Source organism: Numida meleagris, chromosome 7 (genome assembly GCF_002078875.1).
Source record: "Numida meleagris isolate 19003 breed g44 Domestic line chromosome 7, NumMel1.0, whole genome shotgun sequence".
Classification (NCBI taxonomy): domain Eukaryota; kingdom Metazoa; phylum Chordata; class Aves; order Galliformes; family Numididae; genus Numida; species Numida meleagris.
The window spans coordinates 19,596,504-19,622,477 of record NC_034415.1 but is presented as its reverse complement, the minus strand read 5'-3'; the positions used below and the strand labels follow the sequence as shown (position 1 = coordinate 19,622,477).

At 56.9% G+C, this 25,974-nt stretch overlaps 3 protein-coding genes across 17 annotated transcripts; all 3 read right to left on the bottom strand.

Moving 5' to 3' along the window:
* Positions 320-6,078, bottom strand: CDC20 (cell division cycle 20). 2 transcript variants are annotated; one of them, XM_021404840.1, is made up of 11 exons: positions 5,937-6,078; positions 5,578-5,780; positions 4,898-5,043; positions 4,152-4,248; positions 3,431-3,559; positions 2,854-3,050; positions 2,068-2,162; positions 1,507-1,738; positions 1,191-1,316; positions 915-1,032; positions 320-599 (listed from the first exon to the last, which is right to left on the bottom strand). In XM_021404840.1, exons 2-11 carry the CDS (start codon positions 5,774-5,776, stop codon positions 421-423), a joined length of 1,518 nt encoding a protein of 505 aa, XP_021260515.1. In that variant the 5' UTR covers positions 5,777-5,780; positions 5,937-6,078; the 3' UTR covers positions 320-420. The 2 variants fall into 2 exon arrangements, with proteins under 2 accessions (XP_021260515.1, XP_021260516.1); XM_021404841.1 differs by lacking the exon at positions 4,898-5,043 and adding an exon at positions 4,696-4,832.
* On the bottom strand, positions 6,256-11,027 carry MPL (MPL proto-oncogene, thrombopoietin receptor). Of its 9 annotated transcripts, none has more exons than XM_021404833.1 (12): positions 10,265-11,027; positions 8,963-8,968; positions 8,761-8,887; positions 8,464-8,639; positions 8,090-8,334; positions 7,869-8,025; positions 7,624-7,753; positions 7,348-7,520; positions 6,888-7,256; positions 6,731-6,818; positions 6,571-6,658; positions 6,256-6,486 (listed from the first exon to the last, which is right to left on the bottom strand). In XM_021404833.1, the coding sequence occupies exons 1-12, from the start codon at positions 10,365-10,367 to the stop codon at positions 6,295-6,297; spliced, it is 1,854 nt and encodes a 617-aa protein (XP_021260508.1). In that variant the 5' UTR covers positions 10,368-11,027; the 3' UTR covers positions 6,256-6,294. The 9 variants fall into 9 exon arrangements, with proteins under 9 accessions (XP_021260508.1, XP_021260509.1, XP_021260507.1 ...); XM_021404834.1 differs by having other exon boundaries at positions 6,571-6,655; XM_021404832.1 differs by having other exon boundaries at positions 6,731-7,047; positions 7,114-7,256.
* On the bottom strand, positions 11,324-25,972 carry TIE1 (tyrosine kinase with immunoglobulin like and EGF like domains 1). 6 transcript variants are annotated; one of them, XM_021404826.1, is made up of 24 exons: positions 22,765-25,972; positions 22,409-22,567; positions 22,026-22,313; positions 19,179-19,289; positions 18,901-19,056; positions 18,672-18,803; positions 18,311-18,451; positions 18,065-18,193; positions 17,572-17,759; positions 17,259-17,403; positions 16,860-17,018; positions 16,559-16,696; positions 16,164-16,454; positions 14,574-14,864; positions 14,026-14,339; positions 13,715-13,925; positions 13,446-13,556; positions 13,173-13,363; positions 12,931-13,044; positions 12,724-12,794; positions 12,550-12,590; positions 12,254-12,350; positions 12,039-12,138; positions 11,324-11,949 (listed from the first exon to the last, which is right to left on the bottom strand). In XM_021404826.1, exons 3-24 carry the CDS (start codon positions 22,237-22,239, stop codon positions 11,878-11,880), a joined length of 3,417 nt encoding a protein of 1,138 aa, XP_021260501.1. In that variant the 5' UTR covers positions 22,240-22,313; positions 22,409-22,567; positions 22,765-25,972; the 3' UTR covers positions 11,324-11,877. The 6 variants fall into 6 exon arrangements, with proteins under 6 accessions (XP_021260501.1, XP_021260499.1, XP_021260497.1 ...); XM_021404824.1 differs by having other exon boundaries at positions 22,409-25,972; XM_021404822.1 differs by lacking the exon at positions 22,409-22,567.

Below are 25,974 nucleotides of genomic sequence, written 5' to 3'. Positions count from 1 at the left end.
TCCCTCTGCCAGAATACCAGAACCAATATCTAGCCATGGCAGGCTAGGCCACTGTATCCTTCTGGTTTAAGGATGTTAAGATGTTCAAAAGGAGTGGGATAGTCCCTATATGACTTTACTAGAGGAAGGACTGAAGAGAGAGCTTCACAGGCACGGACTAGACATTAACTTATCTTGAGAAGAGTTACTGCTGCCAGTAGTGAACCTCACGTTGCAAGCTGGCCCTAAAAAACAGAGCGCTACTTCTTGCCCAGAAAACAAACCTCAGGGAAGAGTTTCTTGTTGATCTAAGCCACAGATGGCACTTTCTTCCATCAGCTTTAAAAGGCAAAGGCAAATTAAAGCTGTTTATTAACATTTAAAATACTGTACAGTGTGTTAGCCCATTTCCCAGCTTCCCCCAACACCAACCCTGTGCACTCATCGGATGCCCTGGTGAATGATGCTGCTTTTGGCACTGTTTGCCTTCTCTTTCTCCTTCTTCTTTATGGGATCCATTTCAAAACAGCGCCAAAGCCGCAGTGTTTCATCAGCAGCTGCTGATGCTACTGTTACACCATCCGGGCTCATGGTCAGGTTCAGGACTCGGGCAGTGTGACCTAAGGAAGTGTTCAGTCAGGGCTATGCTGATTCTAAACAAAACCATGGTTTCCCCTCCCCCCAATGACCACTTTTTGCACTTATGTCCCTCATAAACCTCAACAGCTTGCATCATTGCCCCTATAGCATACTGAGGGCTTATGAGGTCGCATCCTAGGCATACATTTGGAGCACTTGAGCATTCTGGAGGATGTCCCTGGACACTATTTTTTTTCCATTATTGGTGCTTCAGCTTAGACAAACAACAGTCTGCTCAAACTGAGGATTGTAAATGCCTTCAGCCCTCCCTTCCCCAGGCAAAGAGCCCAGCTTACCTCGAAGTTCAGTGACCTTGGCCATTGTTGGATACTTCCATATCACTAGCTGATTCTGTGCAAAGCCATGGCCTGAAATAAACTCCTTGTAGGTTGTTGACCACAGGATAGAACAAACCTGGGAGGAGGCAGAAATGCCATGAAGATACAAGCTACTTGTGCTGATGCTCATCAGCAAGGATGAGCCCCCTGATGGCTCCCTGACCTTTCCCAGGGCCAAGGCCTCAGGAGCCATCAGGTGTGCCAGAAAATTTATCACCAGGATGTTTGTCTCACCTGGGAGTGAGCATCAACAGCACTGAGACAGGTGCCGGAACAAACATTCCAGATGCGGATGTGCCTGTCACTAGTTCCACCACCAGTGGCTAGAACATTTGATTGCCATGGGCACCATGCCACAGCCTGAGGAAGAAACAGTTCATTTTAGGAGGTACAAAAGGCAACCTGTTCCCACCCACACCTTCCAGAGCTCAGGCCACAGCAGCTCCAGGGCAGCCTCCCTCCCACAAGGCAGGGGCTACAGCCAGTGCTACACGCCCACCTTTCACACAGACATGGCCCCACACTGTACCTGCAGCAGACTTGCACTCACCTTGACGGCACCCTGGTGCTGAGTGAAGGTCTGTACAGGAGTGAAGTCTCCAGTGTCTCCCTGGACAGATGGCCAGATGTTCACCAGGTTGTCATTGCCACCACTGGCCAGGTAGCGACCATCCAGAGACCACTTGAGTCCGCACACCTCCTGTGTGTGGCCAGTAAGAGTGGCCACGTGGTGCTCAGCCACTCTGACATCGTGGTGGTGGATGTGCCCAGTTCGTGACCCACTGCGGAGAGGAGGTTCACAGTGTTAGACTAGCAGATTTTCACCAAAAGCTATCCTTGCACTCTTGCAAGGCTGCCTTTCCTACTGCTGGGTTTCAGTGGGTGCAGCCACCGTCACTGGCCTGTTGACATGAGCAGGGCAGCCACAAAGCCTCTTCACAACTTCAGCACAAACAGAAAGGAAAAGATGGAGACCTCCCCACATAGAACAGGCCAAGCAGAAGACTTGAGATGAGAACCTCTGAACCAAGAGAGAAGCTCCTACAGGCCACCCCTAATCCACACTACTGACCGTGTCCAGCAGCTGGACTCTGCTTCACCCCAGCTTTACCTGGAGAGAATGTAGCTGTTCCAGCTGAGGGACCCCACACGAGAGGAATGGCTGGTCATACTTCGGAGACGCTTCTGCTGCTGTATGTCCCATAGCTAGAGAGGCAAGAGTATTATGTTCTCCAGAGGATAAGGAATAGCAGCATCATTCCTTGGCCAGGAAACCCTACTACACAGTCTCCAGCATTTGACCTTTTCAGTATGGGAACAGCAATTAATTTCTCATGTGCAGAACAGTTTTTCCAGACATCAGAAAATCCCTGAAGTCTGCCTTGCCACTGCAGTTTGTCACTGACCACAGCTGGATGGGGGCACTTCCACCTTACACTAGTCTTCGCACCCTCAGCGTCACCGGACAGAAGCTGCAACCACTAACAGTTACAAGACCACAGGAAGGATTCCCACTGCAGTGAAAGGCACTTACAGCCTTTTGGAGAACAGCAGTAGATGATAGAGCTGTAAAAAAAGTCACTTAGAATTTGTGCTACCTAATGATAACGTGAGCATAAGGACACCTTCAGACAATATTACTCTCTGACAGAGAAGCACTCTAGTGAGAAGTTCCATACAGGCCTCTATCACAAGTCACCCACTTCACCCCTCTGCTCCCATGCTAGGCAGCAATTCACTGAACTATAACAAGTCCTAGAACACTCCTCTCCCCTGGGCCTAAGGATAAAGGCAAGTCAGAACACACTGTATCTGTCCCGTGCTAGCCAAGACTTTGTTCCAAGGCCCCCCAGCTCCAGCAATCTTTAGACAACACCTCTCATAGTGCTGCACTCACCTGGACCTCAGCATTTCTTGTGCCAACTGCAAGGTAGTTTCCTTCTTTAATCCATGACACAGAGGATACATAATCATCTGGATTCTCTATCTGTAGCAGCTGAATGATTTCCCCAGAAGAGTGATTCCACAGATAGACACAGTTGTCCAGAGCCACTGCCAGGAAGTTCTGAGAGCTCCAGTCAATGAGATTCAGATCTACAATTTGGAAGAGCAATGCAGCTCACGCGGTGCTTACATGCAGAGCCCCACCCGCATCTTAACACAGCACTGCAGTGAGATATTTTCACTAATGCTGATGCCAGATCTCCCACCTGCACCAGCTGTGTGTGCTTGCAAGCACTGCCCCTTGCAGCCTCCTGGGATTCACCATGCCCAGTCAAGTAGCCCCAATTCAAGTCACCCACATAGTGCTTTGGACTATCAGGCAGCACAGGGACACTCCAGAAGTGGTCAATGCCAGTCTGAGTGCAACAGAAACTGAAACAGCCCAATTAGAGAGTTTCAGTTCATCAGACCACACTGACCTAAGTATTTCACCCCACTGCAAAATGATCTCAACACTGCAGCCTACTTACAATAGTCATTGCGAATCTCTGGTGCATCCAGGATCCTGTCGGGCATTGAGGGAATGTATCTACCATGCTTCCTGCTGGAAGCAGGCGTAGTCTTCTGGCTGTAGAGCACTTTCAGGTTATTCTGATAGCCTGTGTGCAGAGAAACAGCTTTGATATCCTGCCTCCTCCTGACCATTCACCCAGCTAGAAAACCCCTTCAGTTAGAACCAAGTCCTAGAGAAGAGATCTGGGCAGAAGAGCACTGTGTTATAGCATCACTGGCAGTATCAATTGCTGAATCAGAGTGGGTTCCAATCCCCCAATTCACAAGAACACATTTAACTGACCAGCATTTAGTTTTCTGCATTCCACTATGTTTAGTGACCATTGCTGCACACTTTCTTGCCTAGAGAGTTGGAAGCTTTTACAGGCAGACTTCAGGAAAATACATTATCTGCAGTACAAGTTAACAACTGGCAGTCATAACCCAACTTTCATTTAAAAAAAAAAAAAAAACACAAAAAATGAGAAACCCCACACAAACAACATGCCAACTGTTATGCCAACCCCTGAACTTCAGGAAACCTGAGAGATTCCAGTGTGCAAAGAACTCTGAGATGCAGCCAGCTGCTCTCCCAAGGCCAGAAATAGCACCATGTGTGCTGCAGTTCTCCACGCAGATCTCTCTAGCCAAGTCCCTCACACAGGCCCTGCATTGCACCACCCTGACCCTGCATCATACCTTCTGGAGCATTCTGTGGCTTTCCACTAAGGCGGAGAATCTTAGCCTCTTCTACGTCAAAGCCATTAAGATTCATTGCCCAGGATTTCTGTTGCTCCTGGAAAAAACAAACCACCCTCAGCAAGACTCATTTGAATTTCACTCTTAAACAAAACTGTAGCTGGTAGAAGACAGTTTGGTTGCACTGTGGGATTCAGCTGCATGTAGGCAGCTCAAAGTAGGTTTTCCCTCAGACACCAGCACCATGTCCTGCTGAGATTTTCATACAGAGAAGAGGCAAATTCAGTGTCTCATCACCAGTGTGGAAACCTATAGCCACGAGGGACCAAACGCTTCGTAAACACATTTCAGAGTACTATGTACACATTCCAGAATCGCTCCCCGTGCAGATATTGTCCTAGAATAGCTACTGCCAGCAGTTTCACTGTGCTCATGCTCAAAGCTCTGGTCTCTGTAACCTTCTCTATTTAAAAGTCTCAGTAGCACAAGTTCTGCTATCAAAAGCTGCACAGGCCGAAGTAGAAGCCTGTGCTTAAGGAAATACCTCTGCAGAGCAGCTGTGCTCAGGCCCATACGTGCGGGCTGTGTACCAGTTCCACTTGCAGGCTCCTGACAGCCCAGCACTGGAAGTGGAGGTGGCAGGGACCCTCATCCCCATGCTCACATTTAGAGTCTGCTTCTCTGTGAAGAGACATGAAAGGTTAAGTATTTCACAATGATCATAGTAATCGCAGTACTGTGCTCACCTTCTTGGTAGGGGAATTTTCAGCAGGGTCATTTTCTTTGGTTAGGAGGAAGTTGGCCATTTCCATCTGCATAGCGCTGCGGTTGGGTATGTAGCGGTCCCCCCCAGCTTTTGTTGGGGTGCTCTGTACTTTGGAGCCAGATTTGCCTGCGTTCACACACACAAATATTGTTCGACAAACTTCCAAAGCAAAACGAACACTGTTTCCACGAGGCATTTTACCAGTTTGGCCTACAGTGGAGACAAACTCCATGACCACAGCAGGACTCGGAGCACACAAGCCTTTCGAGCCACAACTCGCAGCTAATTCCTGGCCTCCCCCATACCTCCCTGCATAAAGGCACCGAGCTCAGATCAGGAACAGCCAAGGAGATAATTCCCTGGGTCTGCTGCAACAACAGCACCAGGGCTCACAGAGAAGGGGAGGCCATTTTCCGCTCTTTCAGCACACGAAGCCGACAACGCCCGCAGCCCTCCCACGCGACTCCCAGCAGAACCGCATCACGCGGCCGGCCGGGGGGTGGGGGGGGCAGCGGTTCGCCCAGCCCCAGCGCGGAGCTCCGCGCACCCCGAAGCGAGGGATGAGCTCCATCCCACCCGGCCGGGGCGGCCTGGCGGAGTCCCGCTGCTGTGCGCGGGCAGCTCCCCCGCCCCCCCCCGCTGCTGGGCACTGCCGCTCACCGGGGGTCTTGGACGGCGTCTTGCTGCCGCCGTAGGAGCGGTTGGCCGGTTTCATGGGTGACATGCTGGCGGCGGGGCTGGGGCCGGGTCCGGAGCTCTCCTTGGCCTTGCGCTGCCACCGCGCGGGCGGGGCGTTGGGGATCGGCGTGTCCAGCTTCAGCAGCCCGTGCAGGTCCGCCTCGAACACGAAGTGCGCCATGGCGCTGCGGGAGGGCCCGCCGGTCAGCGGAGCGCTGCGAGGCACGGCCTCCCCCGTCCCGTTAGGCCGCGCCTATGGCCCTTCTCCGCGGGGTCCCTCCCCTGCAGGCCTTAACGCTCCCTCCCCCCCACCCCAGAGCCCCGCCGCCAACCCCTCTCACCTCCACGTCCCCGCTCAGCGTCGCGTAGCACCCCCCGCTCCATCCGGCTTTTAAACCCCACGCGCCCTCCCTTCCCATTGGTCGCTTCAAACGTAAACAGCCGCACGTTGCCATGCCGACCCCGCGCAGCCGCGCTGCGATTGGCTCGGCCGCGGAGTGGGGCGGGGCTCTCCCCGCCGGGACGCAGCGGGCCCGGCAGTGGGGGGGCGGTGAGGGTCGAGGCGCGAGGGATGCGTTGCGCCCGGAGCCGGGGCTGGGGCGGGGCCGCTGGGGGCGGTGCGGGGCCGCGGGGCGGGCGCGAAGCAGCGAAGAGATCGCGTGGTTTGTCTGTATTTTATGTCCCAGGGGGAAAAGGGGCTCAGGGCGCTCCGCGCGGCTCCCAGCCGCCCATCAGCAGGTAGGAGTGGTTGGCGATGTCCGTGCTGGGCGCCGGGCGGCTGGCAGCGGGCTCCGGCGGAGGATCCCCGGGCTCGCCGCGGGGTCCGGGCAGCACCTCCAGCAGGCAGGGCAGCACGGCGTCCTCCGGCGGCTGCTTGTAGAAGGCGCTGGGCTGGGGAGGGCGGAGAGGATGCGCTCGGGGCGGCCCTGGGGCTGCGGGACAGCCGGAGGCGGCCCGGCCCGGCCCGGCGCTCACCTGGCCCTGCTTGGGGCTGTCGTGCAGGAAGGTGCCCAGCGCGCGGTGCAGGTCGGGGACGGGCGGCCACAGCCTCTGCTTCACGCTGCTGAGGGGGCAGCAGGGCGTCGTGGGCAGAGCCCCGGCCCCGGGCACCCCGCTGCCTGCAACGCGGCCTTACCTGTACAAGGAGGGGAAGATGCACCGCAGCCCCAGCAGCACCCCCGTGAAGATCAGCGGCGCCACCGTCACGCTCGGGATCACCCAGCCTGCGATGGAGGAGCGGTTCTGCAGAGCCTTGTCCCGCCTGTGCACCCTCAGCCCCGCCCGGCCCTTACCCGCCTCAGCCGTGACATCAGCCACCACGGGCTGGGACCACGCGCTCCAGCTGCCCTGGTACTGCGGCCCACCGGGCTGCGCCCGCACCTGAGCACGATAGCGGGCACCGGGCCTGAGGTCCAGCACTTCCTTCCTGGCCGCCCGCGGGACCTGCAGCACCTGTGGGCAGAGCTGAGCTGGGGCTGTGTGGGGCCTGCGGCTGTCCCGTGCCGGCCCCTGCATCACCTTCCAGTCGGGGCTGTTGTCCGTGGCGTAGCGGACCTGGTACTCCAGTTGCTCCGCCAGCGCCTCCAGGGGTGGCAGCCACTGCAAGCTGAGCCGGCCCTGCGCTGCCGTCGCCTGCACGTGCTGTGGGGCCTCCGTGAGCACTGCGGGATGGGGACGTGTAGCGATGGGGACGTGTAGCTGCCGTGGGACAGGACCCTGCCCCGAGCGAGGCTGTGGAGTGCAGAGACTCACCGGCCTGGTGCAGCCAGAAGGGCTCCTTGAAGTAGCTGAGCACAGCTGGCTCATGGAGCCGAGTGACGTTCACCAGGATGGCAATGGGGCTGCCGGCCATGGGCTGGAAGGTGCAGGAGTGGCTGCCCTGTGTCTCCATGCTGGCCTTCTCACACTGCTGCCACGCGTCCTCCCTGCACAGCAGGGAGAGGGCAGCCAGTCACCCTGCTGCGCTAGCACTGCTGCCCTCGCTCCCTGCTTGGGGGCACAGCTCCGTGTCATTGCTGTGCCCTTTACCTCATGCCAGCTCCACTCGGAGATGCCTGGTAGAAGAGCTCGTGGGTGCTGTGGTGCTCTGCAGGGTCCCAGCTCCACACGCAGCGCACACACCGCAGGTCGGGGGTGCTGCAGTGCAGCCCGATGTCCCCTGCGCAGGTGAGAGCCAGGGCAGAGTGGGCTGCTTCCTCCCTGACCCCTCAAAACGCAACTCCTGGGTGTGGGCACTCAGCAGCCCCCAGCAGCAGGCACAGACAGTCTCTCACCAGAGGAGCGGGGCGTCTCTGCGACCACCACCTGCGACCAGGGCCCCCAGACGCCATCCATGGAGGTGCCGTCAGGCTTGCTGCGCACCTGGATGTGGTACCTCACCCCTGGCTGCAGCTCCCGGAGAACCACCCACGTGTCGGCCTGCACCAGCCCCTGCAGAGAGCGGTGAGGGTGGGGGGCTGCCACAAGCCCCGAATCCTGCATCCCATGTACGTACCTGCCCTGTTCCTAGGGAGGCCGCAGCTCCCCTGGCCGTGGGCGAGTGGGCTCTGCTGGTGGGATGGGCGGAGGAGTCCCCGGGTGTCATGCCATGGGGTGTCACTGTGGGGGTCACGGGGTGGTAGCACACCTCGTAGAGGAAGAAGTTGGGGTAGTCGGCGAGTGGCGGCTGCCACGACACACGGAGCTGGCCCATGGCTCCAGCCCAGCGGGCGCTGATGTTCACCGGCGGGGCGATGAGACCTGCGGGAGTGTGTTGGGGCATCCCCTGTGCTGCAGCAGCCGCAAGGCCTGGATACTGCCAGTGGTGGCTAGGAAGAGGAAGGGGCACCTAGGTGTAGGAATTAGGGTTGTGCCATGGGAGGGACTCACCCACCGCGTCCACGCTGAGCTCCCGCCTGTGCCTGGTCTGATTGGTGGTGGTGTCCAGGACGAGGACGTGGAGCTGGGTGAAGAGCCGCACGTCCAGGCTGGGGAACACGCAGACGTGCCGCATCCCGCTGGTCCCACAGCGCTGCGTGGAGACTGCACACATGGTGGGTGCATCCCTGAGGAACAGATGGGGGTCCTCCAGCACCCTGAGCCTGGGGCCAGCTGGAGGGAGGGGATCCGGGCATGGCAGCGGGACCTCAGTGTCACAGCTTCTCCCCATGTCCCTGCCAGCTCTACCTGCTGTACCAGTAGTAGAAGCGGTGTATCCCGCTTGCCTCTTCCTCATCCCAGAAGCACGTGAGATCCTCAAAGGAGCGGGAGAAGCAGAGGATGTCCTCGGGCACCTCTGCTAGCAGTGCAGCGTCTGGTGGGAGGGTGGACATGAAGGAGCTCCTGGCTGCCTCATCTCCTGCACGGCCCCTCCTGCCCGAGCCCTTACCCAGCACTGAGGGGAGGGATGCACGCGTCACCACTGCTCCCCCTCCCCAGCACACAGGGTCCTTGGGACAAACAAACATCCCGAAATAGCCCTGCGGTCAGAGGGGCTCTGGAGATCAGCGGGAAGCACCCTGGCTCAGCTCGCTCCGGAAGGTGCGTGGAAGTGTGATAAGGAGAGCAGTGCCCTGGGGAGAGGCAAGGGCCTGGGGCTGGCATGGGGTGAGCAGCCCGGGGCACAGGGGGATGCTCAGCAACAAATGGGCTCTGCTGGGGGACTCTGGGCTTGCCCCCCCCGGCAGATTATCTTCTTGTTGTTGCAGGCGTTAACTGGAGCATCACACCTCACCGCTGCGCTGCTGGCTGATCCTGTGCCAGACGAAAGGAGCGCACACAGGAGTGCTACATTCCCTAGATGTCTGCCAGGTGACCTCCTGCTCTCCCTGCCCCTTATCTTGCCCTGACCCCCAGCCCTGTTCCTCCTTTCCCAGATGGCATCTCTTTCCTCCCCAGCCACGTGCCCTGCCCGCAGACCACAGCCTGCTCTCTCCTACCTGCCCTTCCCTTTTCACATCCCCAGCCACCCCAAGCCTCTCCTGACCTTCCCCAGCACTGTGCCCTACCCAGCCCCAGGGTGGCACAGGGACCTGCGTGCCCCTGCTCTGAATGTGGCCCGTGGGCTCCCAGAGCATCCTCATGGAACAGCTCTGCAGCTGGCACAAAGCAAGCTCGGGCATCGCACTGGCACTGTGGCAGTGGTCTTGGCACAGAAGCAGAGGGTGAGCCCAAGGCCTCCTTTCCTTCCCCTGCACCTGTAGGGGTGACTTAAAGGGTGCTCCTGTGCCCACTGTAGCGGTCTGACCACAGATCTTGGATGAGTGTGAAAAGAGGAGCGTGAGGTCAAAGATTTTGTCCAGTTAATGCATTATATAGTGCTATAGAAAGAGTGAAGGGGCTTAAGGAGGGGCCTTAAAGCATCAGTGACCCTGATGGGGCTGGCTCGGGGTTGGATGGAAGGAACCCATGGGCAGTAAGGTGGCACCAAGCTGGGCAGCGCCGCTGCATTACATGTAGGAGCAGCATGATGTCACGGGGCTGAGGGCTGCCACCCCAAACTGGTGGCTGGCAGCTGCAGCAAGCAGGGCACCCCTTTGCTGCAGGCACCGTGGAGTGCCCCACATGTGAGCAAACACATCCTCCAGCAGACCCTCCTGGAGCCCCCTCCCTCATCCCGCACCTCCCTGGCTGCTGCAGGGTGCAGCTCCCTGTGATCCACCCATGTGGAAACAATGACCCCAGGACCTACCTTGGGATGTCACTGGCTCGGGGTCCATGGCCGGGCTGTGCCGGCTCAGCAGGACGGCAGCGAGCAGAGAGGGCAGCCAGCCCTGGTGCAGGCAGGCTGCCATCCCGCCTGTCGCGCTCGGCACTTCCCAGCGCCCCAGCTGCTGCCCCGGCTCTGCGGGGTGATACCTTTATCTGGGAAGTGTAGGCTGTGCTGCTCAGGAAGCCTGGCTGGAGGCTCCCCTCACCCCATCACCGGCACTTCCCCGTGCCCAAAACCACCGTGCTGCGGCCCCTCCACCAGCAGCCACAGTGCCAAGAGAGACTGCTCCCATCAGATAGGCGGCGCGTCCTGCCCTTGTGGCTAGCGGCATGGGGTGGGAAGAAAAACAGCCACTGAGGAAGCAGGGAGGCCCCTTCTATGGGCTGGGCAGATTGTGGGACTTGGGGACACCCGTGCCCTCGGTGACGTGTCGGAGCTCAGAGTGTGGGATGGTGGCCCTGGCTCCATCTCACCCTGCGCTGCCCCACTCTGTGCTGCTCTGTGCAGCCCCACTCAGTGCCAGAGGAGGTTGGGATCAATCTGCCCCACGGCCCGGCCAGCCTGGGCGCTTGGAGGGGAAGGGGGGAACAGCCGGCACCAGTTTGTCAGATTGTTTTTTTCAAACCAATCCCACTTCCTTCTCCATCTGGTGACTGGGCTTTGCAGGCAACAAGCACAAAGCCTTTGGTTCAGCATGGCTGCCCCATGTGCCATTCACAGCTCAGCAGGGATGTGCAGAGGTGGTGGCACACCAGAGCAGCTGGTTCCTGTCGCTGCTTCACTGGCAACCTTGGTGGTGGAGCAAAGGATGCTCATCGATGGCTGCAGCAGCCAAGTAGCACTGGAGGCCAGAATGGGAAACTGAAATGGTATTGATGCATTTAAAATGTGAAATGGGGAAGAGAGGCTGTTCCTCAGAAAGACAAATGCCTTGACATGGGGTCACATACAACTCCCCAGAGACAGGCTGGGGACTGGGCACATCCTCCAGAAGAGCAGCAGAGCAGCAGCTCCTCATCCCTCCACCAGAGCCAGCTGTCCATTGTACAATGTTTATTGACCATAAAACATAGCCATAGAATTCCAAGGGGCAGTGCTGAGCTGGAGGCTGTGCACATCCTTCCTCCTGCACTGGGGCTGCTGCATCCCGTGCTGGAGCGATGCTCACACTTTGCTCACAGCGGAGCATGCTGAGAGCTGCAGGGCAGGGAGCTGCCAGGCCTCTGCTTCCACCTCTCACCCCACAGTTTGGGTGTTTGTGTCCTGCCAGGGTGTGGGCTGCAGCATCCCCAGCTCCTGGGGGCCAGGTCCTTCTCTCTGCTGCAGACGCCGTGTAGGGCACGCGTCCTTTGGGGCTGTCCCCATGTGTCCCCCAACCAGCATGCATCAGGAGGCAGCTGGGAAGGGCACAGCGCAGTCCTGCTGCAGGGAGGATGCTCTCCAGAGGGGCCACTGTTATTCAGCCACAGTCACCTGCTGGGCAGGGGGGGCAGGTAGCCCCCCCAGCAGTGTCCCAGCAGGCTGGGGGCTGGCGTTGCCCCTCTGCCATGCATTCACAAGCTGGTGGGAGCTGCATGGAGCTGGATGCAGCCTCAGGCCTCCTCAGCGGTGGCATCGATCCCTGCATAGGTGAAGTTCTCAAACAGGGCCATGTTCACGTATGCCTGCATGGGAACACAAGTCAGGAGCAGGGGAGATGCTGGGGTGCGCTTGGTGGGGTCCCATGTGGATGGCTGGCCACACGGCCACTCACCTTCCTGGCCTCCAGCATGCGGATGAGCTGCATGGAGATCTGGGCGAAGGGCGGGCGCTCGTAGGGACGGTCGCGCCAGCACTGCCGCATCAGCTCGTACCTGGGGGCAGAGAGCGTGTGTGCATGGGGTGGGGTGGGCAGAAAGGCTGCTTGTGGGAGATAGGGAGAAGTGGGCAGGAGACAAAAGGGGGATGCAGGGCACTCTGCCAACTTACACCTCATCATCACAGTTGCGGGGTTTCTCCATGCGATAGCCCTGGGGCAGCTTCTCATAGAGCTCAGCACATGTCATTCCGCAATATGGCGTCCCCCCTGCAGCCACAGACACATGTGTCATCATGGTGGGGGCATGAGGTGCCCTCATCCCCTCGACATCACACAGTGATGTTCACCCTCTTCCTGGGGCAGTGCCCAGGCTCCCGGCCACTGCTCCTCTGGGCTGTCCCCTCCAGGGCTGCAGGAGGACTTGCAGGGACCTGAGTGGGTGGAGGGGACAAAAGATGAGCCTTACCCAAGCTGACGATCTCCCAGAGCAGGACACCAAAGGACCACCTGAAATAGTAGGTTAGGCTGTGATGGAGCCAGCAGCCATATCCCACTCGTGAGGGGTTCGTAGTGAGACTGGATGGGGCCAAGAAGAGGGACAGAGGTGTCTGTGTCCCAGCCCTGGTGTCTGTGAACTTACACATCGCTCTTGGTGGTGTACACGCTGTAGTTGAGGGACTCGATGGCCATCCAGCGAACTGGCAAGCGGCCCTGGGGAAACAGAGGGTGACCCTCAGGGGACATCTCAAGGAAGGAGGGAGGATGGTGCAGCTGGCTTCCCACTGCTGGGGGATCCTGCCCTCCATATCCGTGAAGGCTCCATGGAGCCCCCTAGCTCCTCCCTCACCATTGTCTTCTTCACATAGACCTCCTCCCCCCTGGAGAGGCCGAAGTCGGCAATCTTGGAGGCCAGGTTTTCTCCCACCAGGATATTCCTGGCTGCCAGGTCCCTGTGAATGAACTGAGAGAGGACAGCAGTGAGCCATGGCTGGCCAGAGTCAAGTTGAGAGCTGGGGCTTGAAATGGAGATAGGGAGAGGCTGCTCCACAGAGGGGAACACACCCCTACCCTGTGTGCCTGGGGACATACCTGCTTCTCACTCAGGTACTGCATCCCTTTAGCCACGTCCGAAGCAAACTGGAGGAGCTGCTGGGAGGTGAGGGTGGACGCGGTGCCGTGCTCCTTGGCAAAGGCTGGGTCGGTCTCCAGGACTCGGCTTTTGCGGAGGAAGTCGAGGAGGTTTCCATAGGGGGCATACTCAATGGCAATATACAGGTAACCTGTGGGCAGGAAGAGGCAGGGCTCGTGAGGCTGTCCCCAGAAAAGGGCAGTAGCCAGTGGGGACAAGGGGACAGCCCTCACCCTTGTTCTCACAGGCACCCAGCAAGTTGATTATGTTGGGGTGATGGCCCAACTTGCACAGCACCTCCAACTCTCCGGCAAAGTCCCGGTGGTCATTCTCTGAGGCGAACTCTGGAAGCAAAGCAGAGATGCACACCTGGGCCCTTCCACCAGTCCTCCACAGACAGCTCCTGCCCCTTCTCAGCCCACAGTGCTGCTCAAGATGCAGCCTCATCCCCACCACATCCCACCACCTGCTTCCATCCTGCCTTCCCCATCGCAGCACTCACCCTTCAGCATCTTGATGGCTGCATTCATTTTCAAGCCATCTTTTTTGATCATGGCCCTGATGACCTGCCCAAAGTTCCCTTCCCCAATCATGTCCTCAAACTTGATGTCCTCCCACTCCAGGATGGGGTAGCTGAGGGGTTCGGGCTGTGGCTTGGGCCGGCGTGTCAGGGTCAGGGTCCCAGAGTTGAACTGCAGGATGGTCTCTTCTCCCTGCAAGAGGGGAACAGGTGAGGTTAGAGGCACCAGGCATCCCTCTGCCCCATGGCGGTGCCAACAGGGCATGCATCATGGGCAAGGGTGGGCTCCGCACCCTCTCTGTGTGGAGGTGAGGTCTGGCTGCATCCGGACTGGAGGCTATGGAGCGTGACCTGGATCGGGCTGGGACGTGGGGAGCTGGGGACACTGTCCTGGTGGGGCAGGCAGCACTCACCGAGCCAGACTGGTATGTGAAGGTGCGGCGCCGGTGGAAAAAGTTCTTCTTGATGAGGAAAAGTGCCAGGAGGGCAAAGAGGATGGTGAGGCAGGTGACAGATACAGAGCCGATGATGGCCAAGAGCAGCTGTTGGTCTATTCCTGACTGCTCGGTGCTCTGGCTGCCCAGGCTGGGTGGCACACTCAGTGCTCCTGCCGAAAGGAGGGATGGTAGTCCATGGCTGAGCCGTGCATGGAGCTGCATGGATGGCTGAGCAGCAAGACCTCAGCCCTGTCCCAGCACACCGGGAGCCCATGCAGACACCACAGCCCACCTGCAGCTCCCAGTGCCCATGGGGTGAAAGTTGGCGGTGCCTGCACTGCAGAGGTGAGACACCCACTGAGGGGCTGAGTGCAGGTGCAGGCCTGCAGGGACTCCCCACTCACCATCCCCCAGGGTCTTGGCTTTCACCAGATGGCTCCACTCCCCTGGGACGTGGGAGTTGGCCCGGACGCGAAACTGGTAGGTGGTGCTGGCATTGAGGCCTCCAATGGTCTTGGTGGTCTCGGCGCCATTGTCAGTGTCAATCCACTGGGGCTCGCTGGTCCCCCCCACCTGCTGCAGCTCCACAATGTACTTGGTGATGCCCCCGTTGGGGTACTCGGGGACCTGCCAGTAGAGCCTGATGGCTGTGTCAGACACAGACTCTGCTGAGAGCGACCGTGGGGAGGAAGGCCCTGAGAAGAGAAGTGGAGCATCAGTACCAGCACAGGGCTATGATGCTGCAGGGGCTGAGCACTGGTGGGAGAACAAGCCCCCTCCATCCCCTGTCAATCATGATGGTAACCAGAGCTGTGCTAGGCTTGAGGGACCTCTACGGACCCTCTGCCTATGCTTGTGTGATGTCAGGAGGTGAACGTGGACTCATGTTTCTCAGGCATCTTATAATTCCCACTTCCTCTTCTGAGCCTTCTCCACATCCTAAAGCACACATCCCACAGTTACGCAAAGCTCTGAAAATACAGAGCAGAGAAAGCACTACATCCTGCAGACATGACACCTAACAGCACGTACCAGACTGCACTCAACCTCACTGAAGCCACACGCCTCTGGTCTGCTTCCCCCTGGTCTACCAGAAAGGTTGGTCAGACTGATGGGATGTGGCCATCCAGTGAAATTACCAGGGTTAATGCAAACAAAAGGAAACAACTTTTTTTTTGCACAAAACGTAATTGTCTTGAGAAACTTCTTACTACAGAGCGTTCTAAAAGCAGCAAGTGTGGACAAGTGTGACAGGGCATGGGTGTGGGCATGAAGGACAGATCTAATTTTGGTCATCAGTCATCATTCAGAATTTCTCAGCTGTGTAGTGCTGGAGGCTGTAGGGTCTAGTGAGAACACGAGGACCGATTTTGCTATGTACCTGCATCTACCCTTGAGTGACTGTTTGTGGGCTACCAGAGCTGGGATACAGGACCAGCCAAACCCGGGGATGGCTGCTCTTACATTTATAACCAGTTTATTGTTAGAATTCCCTGGTGTTTTTTTTTTTTTTTTTTTCCTTTTCTCCTTTCTAGAGCCAGCTTATCTATTTCACCTCCTCATTTTAAAGGAGGGCTATAAGAAGGAAAGGGACAGACTCTTCAGCAGGGTCTGTTGTGACAGGAAAAGGGGAAAATGTTTCAAACTAAAAGAGGGGAGATTTAGATTGGATATAAGGAAGAGCATTTTTACAATAAGATGGTGAGGCACTGGAACAGGTTTCCCAGAGAGGTGGTGGAAGCCTCGTTTTCGGAAACACTCAAGGTCAGGCCAGATGGGTCTCTGAGCACCTGATCAAGCTGTAGGTGTCCTTGTTCACTGCAGGGGAGTTGGACTAGACAGCCTTTAAGGGTCCCTTCCAGCTTAAAAGATTCTATGATTCTATGCTTTTGCAGAGCTCACTCATTCTCCATGAGGTGCCTATGGGGAATGACTCCTAAAGTCCCTCAGACTCTAGAGCAAGCAACCCCCCACCTTAGCCCCACGTTACCCACCTTTGCTGTTGATCATGACCTTGTAGAGATCAGAAGGGGGCCCTAGGCTGGTGCAGTGGTACACCAGCACCTCCAGCCCATACTCCTTGTTGAACTCCAGGCCCCCAATGTGGGCAGAAAGCACGGAAATGGACGTGATGTTTTTCTTGTAGACCAGTTGTTTTGCAGAGTCAAAGAGATGGACAATGAACCCGTGTGCAGGCTCATGGTTACTTGGCAATTTCCAGTTGACATGAAGGGTGTTTTTCTCCTCAATGGACCAACCTTCGATCACAGGCTTGACTGTGGGCTCTGTGAACAACAAGGAAGTGAAACCTCATTGCATGTCAGCTCTGGGGCTTGGTAGACCCTACGCCGTGCAGGGAGAGGTTCAGAGTCAGGGGATAGGGACCCACCTAGGCACTCGGTCACCATGACAGCCTCAGGTCCCTTGCTGCCCTCGCCACCGTCCCCTGGTCGGCTCAGCTGCACCTTGACAACATAGGCGGTCACTGGCCGGAGGTTCATGAGGGTGATGTTCTCACTGTTGTCAACTGTTAATCAAGAGGACATATCAAATCCATACCCCCACCCCATCACCAGTGTCCTCCCAATGTCACCACAGTCGGTCTTGCTGAGCGAGATGGAGATCTCTGCACACCCCAGGCTCTTCACTGGATCCTACCTGTATCCCCCACCATCCTGACAGCCACGTACCCACAATGGATGACCACACCGAGGCATCATCCTTGGGCTTGTAGAGCAACTTGACAGAGACAATGGGTCCGTCACCGGAGAAGCAGTCCACAGGTGACACCACGAGCTGGCGGCTCTGCTTGGCCAGCAGTCGGGGGGGGCTCAGGGGTGCTGGTGGCACTGGAGGTGAAGGAAGGAATGATACCAGTTGTACTGTGAGCAACGAGGAGCAGAGTATGAGGACATCTACAGCTTCTTGATTCCTTCCAGCTTTGGCAGGTAAGGAAGGACCCCAGCAAATGTTTTATCACCACTCAAACCTGACTGCTGCCACTGTGACACAAGATGGGTGGCATGTAGTCCACTTGTGGGGGGTCGTATTGCCACACTGTGACCCAGCACTCCCAGTTCTTTCCTCACCTCGGATGTTGACCTTGACTTTCCGGCTGTCCTGTCCCCCAGTAGTAGAGACTCGGCACTCCCAGAGCCCTGCATCGGCCTTCGTCAGATGCTGCACCTGAAACTCGCATGTGATCTGCCCCAACTCTATGATGGCTTTGACCAGCTGTGGGCACAGAGGTGCTATCAGCCAGCCACCATGGCAGCCAGGGTTGCCACTTGGTGGGGTTGTCACCCACCATGTTGGGGATCCTGCGATTTGGGTGCAGGGACAGTGCCAAAGGATGGGATCAGGGTGAAAACACGGGGCTGTGGGGAGTGGCTTGTGAGGTACCTTGAGCATGGTGCCATCAGCCTTGCGCAACTCCACCCCATCGCTCGCGGGCAGCGGGTTGCCGGTGGCCACGCAGCTGATGATGGGCTCTGAGCCCAGGTTGAACTCCAGCTCCGAGGCCAGTTTGATGATCTGGGGGAAGCGGTCTGGTGTGGAGAAATCAGCATTAGGGCTCATCCCACTTCTCCCTGTTCACAAAGGACGTTCAGACCTTTCCCAGTGCTGGGGGTCATGTCTGAGCACTGAGGTCCAGCTCAGATCCCATCCCACACTCCAGGCTCAGGGATGTTCTTTGGCACAGCAAATTTGGGAAAGCCAGACTACTCTCCCTCTTGCAGCACCATGGTTTCTATGGGGTTGGGGGCTATTTTTACCAGCAAGGCGGGCTGCCCACCTGGCTGTGGAGACTGGTATCAGCTCCCCTTAATGAGGAAGGAGCTGGAGCCCCCCCCACAGCAGACAAAGCCCCACCAAGGCCCTGTGCCAGCCTCACCTGACTTCTCGCAGTGCTGCCCGTGCCAGCCTGCAGGGCAGATGCAGCCACTGAAGCGGTTACAGCTGCCCCCGTTCCGGCAGGCACACATTAGGGCACAGTCGGGGCCATAGTATCCCGGGGGACAGGCTGTGGGAAGAGGAGAGTCCACTGCTAACTCTGGCCATACTGTGCTGGTGCACGTGCTCAGCCTTTGCTGGCACTCAAGCCAGCAGGCAAGGCAGGATACCACCCATGTCCCTGTACCTTGGTTGCAGCGGGAGCCGCTCCACCCCGATGCGCAGGAGCAGCCATAGGGGTCGGGCAGGCAGAAGCTCAGCCCCCTGCAGCCCTGGGCTCTCTGGCATGTCTCCTGACAGTTGCGGCCAAACTGGCCTTCCCGGCAGGCTGGAAAACAAGTGCTTCATGGAGCCCCCCCAGCACCATCCCCAGCAGGCAAGGAGCTCCCACCCCAATGCTTGTCCTGCCAAGGTGGATAGAAGTAGGAAGCTCTGGGGATGATCAGATGCTGGGGGTGCTGTCAGAGTTTCTGGCCATGGTGACAAGGTCTTGGAGTGCAGTGGGACACAGCTCATTCCCACAGGGCAGAGGCAGCTGCTGTACCTACCTCTCTCACAGCGGGTGCCTGTGAAGCCAGGAGGACAGATGCATTCACCGACGTGGTCATGGCAGATGCCCCCATTCAGGCAGTCAGGACAGTCCTTCTCACAGGACGGACCCCACTTCTTTGCAGCACATGCTGCAGGGAGAGCGGAGGGGTGTGAAGTGGCACCAGGCCATGTGTCCCCATGAGATGCAAGGGGACAATGGGGTGCCACCTCCCCGGCCACACTCACCTCTGACGATCAGCCTGTAGAAGGCACTCCACAGAGGGCTATCTCCCATGAATGTGGCACTGTAGACGCCATTTTCAGTAACACTGACGTTCGGGAGTGTCAGAGTGAAAAGGTCACCCCGCACCTCGCCCCGGTCTGTGGTCTGGTAGTAGGTACCTGCAGGGGGACAGGGGGTGACCTGGGAACTGCTGTGCCCTGGGGTGGGGGAGTTAGGGTGGCTGGGAGCGGGGCTGGTGCAGAGCACTGGGTGGTGGCAACCCTGCTGTGAAGCCACTTGCCATTTCTTTTCCACATGACATCCATCTCCTTCCTCCTGAGGACCCTGGCGGAGAAGGTGGCTGGCTCGCCAACATTCACAGACTGCGTGGCCTTCACCGGGAAGAGGTGGGCTGCCAAAGAGAAGGAGGGGCAGGCTGAGGGCAGTGCCTGGATGAGCCACCACGACATGCAGCCCTAACAGACTTCTCCGTGAGGACATCACCATGCACATCTCCACCCACACACCTTGGGCAGAGGAGCCACAGGGAACCAAGGATGGCACCCAGGGTTGGGGTGTCCTGTGCTGTCCCAGCACGGGATGCTGTGACAGCAGTCTGGGGAGATACGACAGCATGAGACACTGCTTGCTGCCAGACTGGGAGGAGCATAGGCAAGGGACAGGACTTGTGTCTGCATCTGCCTGTAGCAGAGCACTCAGACATGTTTTCCTGATCTCCCAGGTGTTGGGGTATGCAGCAGCGATGAACTCTCATAGCTGTACTGTGAGTCAGCCTGGGCACAGCTTTGAGCCCAAACCAAGCTATAAATATGTTAAGGACTGGGAAACCAAGCCCTGGGTGCGCCAGCAATGACACAAAAGAGGGCACACTCGGATATTGGCTGCCAGAGCCTCCCAGTGTGCCAGATCACACACCCTGCAAATGGCCATGCTGGGTGGGAGCAGTGGTGCCTGTAGCCCAGCATCCTGCCAACTTATACCTATTTTTTCTGCCATGCTTAATATTGTTCTTCCATGGGTTTTGCAGCTTTAGCCCTGGTCCTGCACTGCAGCCACAAACCCACTGCTGCAGCTGGGGTCTGTTGCCCTGAGCAAAGCACCACATCTCACCCTGAGAACCAGAAACCCTAACAACCACAGGTTGACTCCTGCTGGCGGCACACCAGCAGCCCTGCAGCCTGACTGCTGGCACCACTGCAAGCCAAAGAGAAGTCCTGGCAATGCTCTTTTCAGCTATTTATTGTCTGTCTTCTCTTATCAGTGCCGTAATTTTAGACAGATCCTCTGACAGATTTCCTGAAGTTCCCTATTGTGCTCACAGATGCAAAAAGAAAAGAGTTTCATTTTTTTCTGCTGTGGCCTCTCCAGGCACCTCTCTGCTTGGGCGATTTGAAAAAACAGTTTGTCGGGTTTAAGCCCTTCTCATATCGCTTCTCTGGGTCTGACTGGTCTTTTTTTTCCCTGTGTTTTTACTTTCAAAGCTGATAGTCCTTCCTGGGTTCTCATGCCTCTTAGAAGACACTCTGTCCTCGGACAGCATTCCCTACACATGCTGCTGTGAGCACTCAGCTGTACTGTGAGAGCTGATACAATGGATACTCTAGCCCTCAGCATGGTTTCTTTACACAGCCCTTGCTCCTCTGGCAAAGATTTAACCTTTTTGTTACTTTTCCTTCGATCAGTCTTCCTCATTTTTTTCTAAACTTCTCCTTGTCTAAATTAAGCAGAGCAACATCAGCTTTTTTGGCACCTCTAACTCCTGCAGGGGCTTTGAGCCAGTGAACCTGGGTCCGGCTGACCACCTCACCCATGACAGAGAGAGAGAGACAAATGCCACACCAGGGTGCAGAGCCCCCTTCATTCCCTTCACGCAGCGATGTGTCTGTGCCTCCCTGTCCCTGCACACCTCATGCTTGCTGTTCCACTTTCCAGCACTCTGCTCTCCTCCCTGGGTGCCTCCCGGTGCTCTGTTTGCCCAGACCGGCTGTCTCTGTTTCTGATAAGGCCGCTGCCATGTTCAGTGTGAGTCTCTGGCCAAGGACAGAGGGCAGTCCCTGCTCCTAGGAGGATGCTTGCACCCCACCAGCATGGTCCTTATCGCAGTCTGTTCCCCAGCTGGAGATACTGGAGCAGCTCAAAACACTGTGATAGAGCTGTGTTTTAACATGGGCAGGGAAGTGTCTTGTTTTAGCCAAAACTTTCTAACAAAGAGCTCAAAAACATCCAGTAGCAAACACATATCACAGAAAATTTCTGTCCTAACAACTTAGTGAAGTCTCAAGAGCTGTGAAGTCAGTGAGGGCAGTGCTGGGGACTGTGTCCCCTTGAGCATTATCCCCAGTGTGGTGATGCCCTTTAGGCTTCTATGGCCCTAACGACGAGCAGGGGCAGGAGATGAACCCCATGCTTCCCCCTGCCCTCCCCAGGAACCTGCTGGAGGGCAGAGCCAGAACTGCAAGTGCGACCTGGGGCTGGCACTGCCTGATGGCACGCTCCTTTTGGTTGATGATTGCCAGACCTCACCGCCTCCTCTGACTTCCCTCCACCCGGACCTTGCCCTGCTCGTGGGCACCACACCCGCCCTCTGCCTGCAGCCGCCCTTCCCGCACACCTCCCTGGGGCGGGGGCTGCTGGCGGCAGTCACGAAGCACCCTTGGAGTTGGGCCATGCTCCTCCAGCTGAAAAACCCTCTCATATCCTCATGGGGAGCAAATGCTTCTTCACTGCATCAAGTGCCATCTCCCGTATGCCACAGATCAATCCACAGCACCACACAAACATCCAAATGGCTGCCACTCATGCCCAGTGCTTGAGCAAGACAAGATCTGGTGGTGCTCCATCACCTCTCTCATGTTCTGCACAAAGGCCAGAGGGGCTGGGCACAGCAGTAGCTGCCTGCTGACTCAAGAGCTGCCACCAGTGATGCCAATAGACCCCAAAGCTAGCCTCAGTGAATCATAGAATGGCTTAGATTGGAAGGGACCTAGAAGATCATTGAGCTCCAAGCCCTCTGCCATGGCTCCCACCCATTAGATCAGGCTGCCCAGGGCCCCATCCAACCTGGCCTTGAGTGAGTGAGTGAGTGAGTGAGTGCGTCACACTCCCCAGAGCCCACTCAGGCACTTACCATTGTGGCTGTTGTGCACGTAGACCACCTGGGCCTGCTCCGTCGGTGTGCGCCCCAGGCAGTAGAGGATCCCCACCAGGTCAGGCATGGAGAAACCCCTGGCCTGCACGTAGTTGCTGCGGTTGCGGTAGTTTTGGAAGCCTGTCTTGGGGTGCGTCATCACAATCTTGTTCTCCCGCTCAATCTGCAGGTAGCTCACGTCGCGCTCGCCCATGATGCAGGAGAGGAAGAAGTCGGAGTGGGACAGGCTCTGCACATTGGCAATCAGGGTGATGTCCAGGATGGCCCCTGTTGAGGGGAACATGAGGGAATGTCACAGCTGGACCAGGACATGGCCTCCTCTAGGTCAGTCACAGGGACAGAACCTATAACCCAAACCTCACCCCATTTCCACGTCTTTCTTGCTCCAGCCTGTCAGATGGTACAGTGAGCATTTCCAGTCTCTTTTTGGAGATCCCCATGGGCTCAGGTTACTGCATGAGCCAAGTGTCCAGTGGGATGAAGCTCCTTCCGCTGCTATCTTCCTGTGCCCCAGTCCCGAGCTGGGGTACAGAGGAGGGCAGCTCAGCCCCACAGCTCAGCCCTGAGGACTCCAAACCACCAATCTCAAAGGGACTGTTCCTCCCTTCATGCCCCTCCTGAGTCCCTGCTTCACTGGCACCACCACAGCTGCCCCATCCCACCAAATGTCCCTGGGGAAGGGGCTTACCCGCAGGGCAGAGAGAAAGGAGTCATTTACCTGCCATCCATGGGAGGAGAAGCAGAAGATAAAACTGGAGTCCCATGTCCTTGAAGTGTGTCCCAAATCTGTCACGGGAAAATATCCAGCACGTCCCAGCCAAGGGTGACAGAGCCAGTGGTGGCAATTGCCTATGGGCTCCACATGAGTAGAGGCTCAGGACCCCTGCCCCACGCTCTCCATCTTGCCCCAGCAGTCCAGCTTGACATCCAGGGGAGCCAGCACCCCTTCCTCTGGATCATAGCTGAGGCATGGCGTGGATGATGCCTTTGTGCCCACCTGCTCGGCTGCTGCCCAGCTGTGTGGCAAAGGGGCCACTGAGGTTTGCTGCCCAGTGGGGCTCTCCTGTGAGGCTAGAACTGCATGCTCAGGGTGCCCCCAGCCATGCTGAGCCCCAGCCTGACCAGGTGGTACCCCAGCCCCTTCCTCGCCTGCAGTGGTTGGGGTTTCATGCCCAAGCCTGCCTGTGCAGCGGCATCCTCATCGCCTCGGTATGCCCCGTGGCTCTGGGAAGGGCTCTGTGGAGCCGGGAAAGGAAAGGGGCCAAGGGGCCGTGGCTGGCGGCGGCGGCGCCAAATCCTGTTTCCCATGCGGCGTTTCCTGCTCTCCACCCATTGTTCAGAGCCAGCCCTGACTCTAGGAGCCACAGGCAGGAGCTGACCCTCACTGGCTCTGCCCACAGCACTGAGGCAACACACACCTCAGGACACCTCGACCACCATGAGCCTGGATAGGCCACCAGCCCATATCCCCATCCTCAGTGTTGGTAGAGAGGTGACCAAGTGGTAGTGAAGTCCTGCAGGTCCTTTCCCTGTTGCTCCTTGCCCTGCTGCTTACCCCCACACTTCCACATGCCAGTTTGGTAGCGCAATGTGTAAAGAACGCCCCAGCAGGGTGCCACCATCTACAGCCTCATCTATGTCCCTGCAAGGCTGGGTGTCAGCAAAGTGGGGACCTTAGGGCCACTCTGCCATATCATGAGGTGGAGGGGTTAGTTTGGCAGTGGCTGAGCAGAGCCATCACAGCAGAACACAGCTGAACAGCCTGGGCAGGAGGGCAGCAGCTGCTGGGAGGAGAAAATCCCTCCACATGGCCATAAACACGTCTGGGAGGAAGCTGGAAGCAGCAGAAAGCCTGGCTTTCCTTGACCGCCTTCTAGCCTGTCTCCCTCTTTCCTGTTTCAGAAACCGCCTGTCCTTGGGCTACACCCAGGGGAAAGCTTGGGGCCTTGCCATGGCTGCAGCTGCACCGTGTGCCGAGAGACCTCGTAAGGCCACACCAGGCTCAGGCAGGCACAGGGCATGGGTAAATTCATGGCATTCCTGAGGAAATCACTGCAGTCTTCACCTACTTCACCACACGCTGTTCTGCAAGCAGCACATAGAGCTGTTCCCATGTGAAAGCTTGGGCTGCCGGGGAGAAAGATCCATGTTTTGGTGTGTCCCAAGCCCATGCTGTATCCGGCCAAAAATCTAAAGCACACATGGAGAGGAAGGGGAAATCCATTCATCGCTTCCGACTATTTACAGTGCGCTCTGGGGCCGTATGGGCCCCAAGGAGTGAGGAGTGATGGCAGTGGACAGGGACTGTGCAGTGCCAGCCCAGCACCTCGCTGCCATATACTGCCACCAGCAGCTCCCTGAGTGATGGAGAGACCCCAAAAAATGGGCACTGCATGCAGCTGCCTACATTTACCCAGAAAGTCATAGAACTGTGGAATCATTGGGGTTGGAAAAGACCTCTAAGATCATCCAGTCCATCCCCAACCCACTCCACCATGCCCACTGACATGCCACATCTCCACGGTTCTGGAACACCTCCAGGGACAGTGACCCCATCACCTCCCTGGGAAGCCTGTGCCAGGGCATCACCACTCTTTTGGAGAAGAAGATTTTCCTAATATTCAACCTGAACCTCCCCTGGTGCAACTTCAGGCCATTACCTCTCATGCTAAAGCTAGTGATGTTGCTTCCCTGATTGGTGGGTTGAATGTAGGCAAGGGAGTCAGCCTCTGGGAGACCCCAGGGCAGGACTATCATTTAAATAATGAGTGTGTGTCCTTGGCTGCCCCAAGCTGAACACAAGGGCTAGTTACAGCAGCTGGTTCCTCCTGCAGTTGGTGCTGCTATGCCTGTCAATCCAAAGCATGTTTGCAAGCTCTGCAGGTCTGGGACTCATCTGCGAGCTCAGTACAGCTGCAGGAAGGGGGATAGGTAGGTGAATACATAAATTAATGGCTGCTTCCCATAGTCTACTGGTGGTAGGGGTCAGTCATGCTCACAGCTGTAATTGCTATCGTGCCACCTTGTGCTTACCCACAAGAGAGGACCAGTTGGAGAGGACCAGTGCACGCTGCAGTCACCAGCAGCACAGCCATGCAGGCAGAACAATAGACTGTGATGCACTTTGTGAAATGTTTTTCAACATGAGGAATCATTGTGATAAAGGGATTATTGATGTGGAACAAGCACACTCTGTGGGGATGCTCTGCAAAGCAGGCCTTGCAGCATGCTCCTTAGAGAGCAAAGCACATCTCCACTAGCTGCGTGAAGGGGAACCATGGCATTGCTGTGGTCTGCTGGGGAGCTGGATCCATTTAACCATCAGCTCCCCACACCAGGCAGATCTTGGGGATCCAAGAAGGAACCAGGACCAACCACATTTATAGAATCATAGAATCACAGAATTGTTTGCATTGGAAGACACCCTTAAAGACCATCTAGTCCTACTCCCCTGCAATGAACAGGGAAACCTACAGCTCAATCAGGTGCTCAGAGACATATCCAGCCTGACCTTGAACGTCTCCAAGGATGAGGAGACATCTCTCTTGGCATTTTTTTTTCCTGGAAGTTTCTATTTGTTCAGATCCCTTGAGTTGGAGGCAGGGAAGGAGACTTCTCCAGGAGGTTTCATGAGGACACTCACCAATGGACCTGCAGCTCCTGGCAAGGAACCAGCAACCCCAGGGCAGCCATGCCCACCACACCTCTAACATGGAAAGAGCCACAGCGCACACAGAGCACCTGAATTTCTGCTGGACTCACATCCCTAAACTTTTCTGCTGAATCATATTAGACTTGGGAAAAAAAAAAAAAACCATGGTGAAAAAAATACCCCTTTTTGTTATCATTTGCACGTTCTAATCTAAGGCACCGCATGCCAGAAACCATCCTGTGTTGATACGTTTCCTGATAGGAAACGCAAACACCC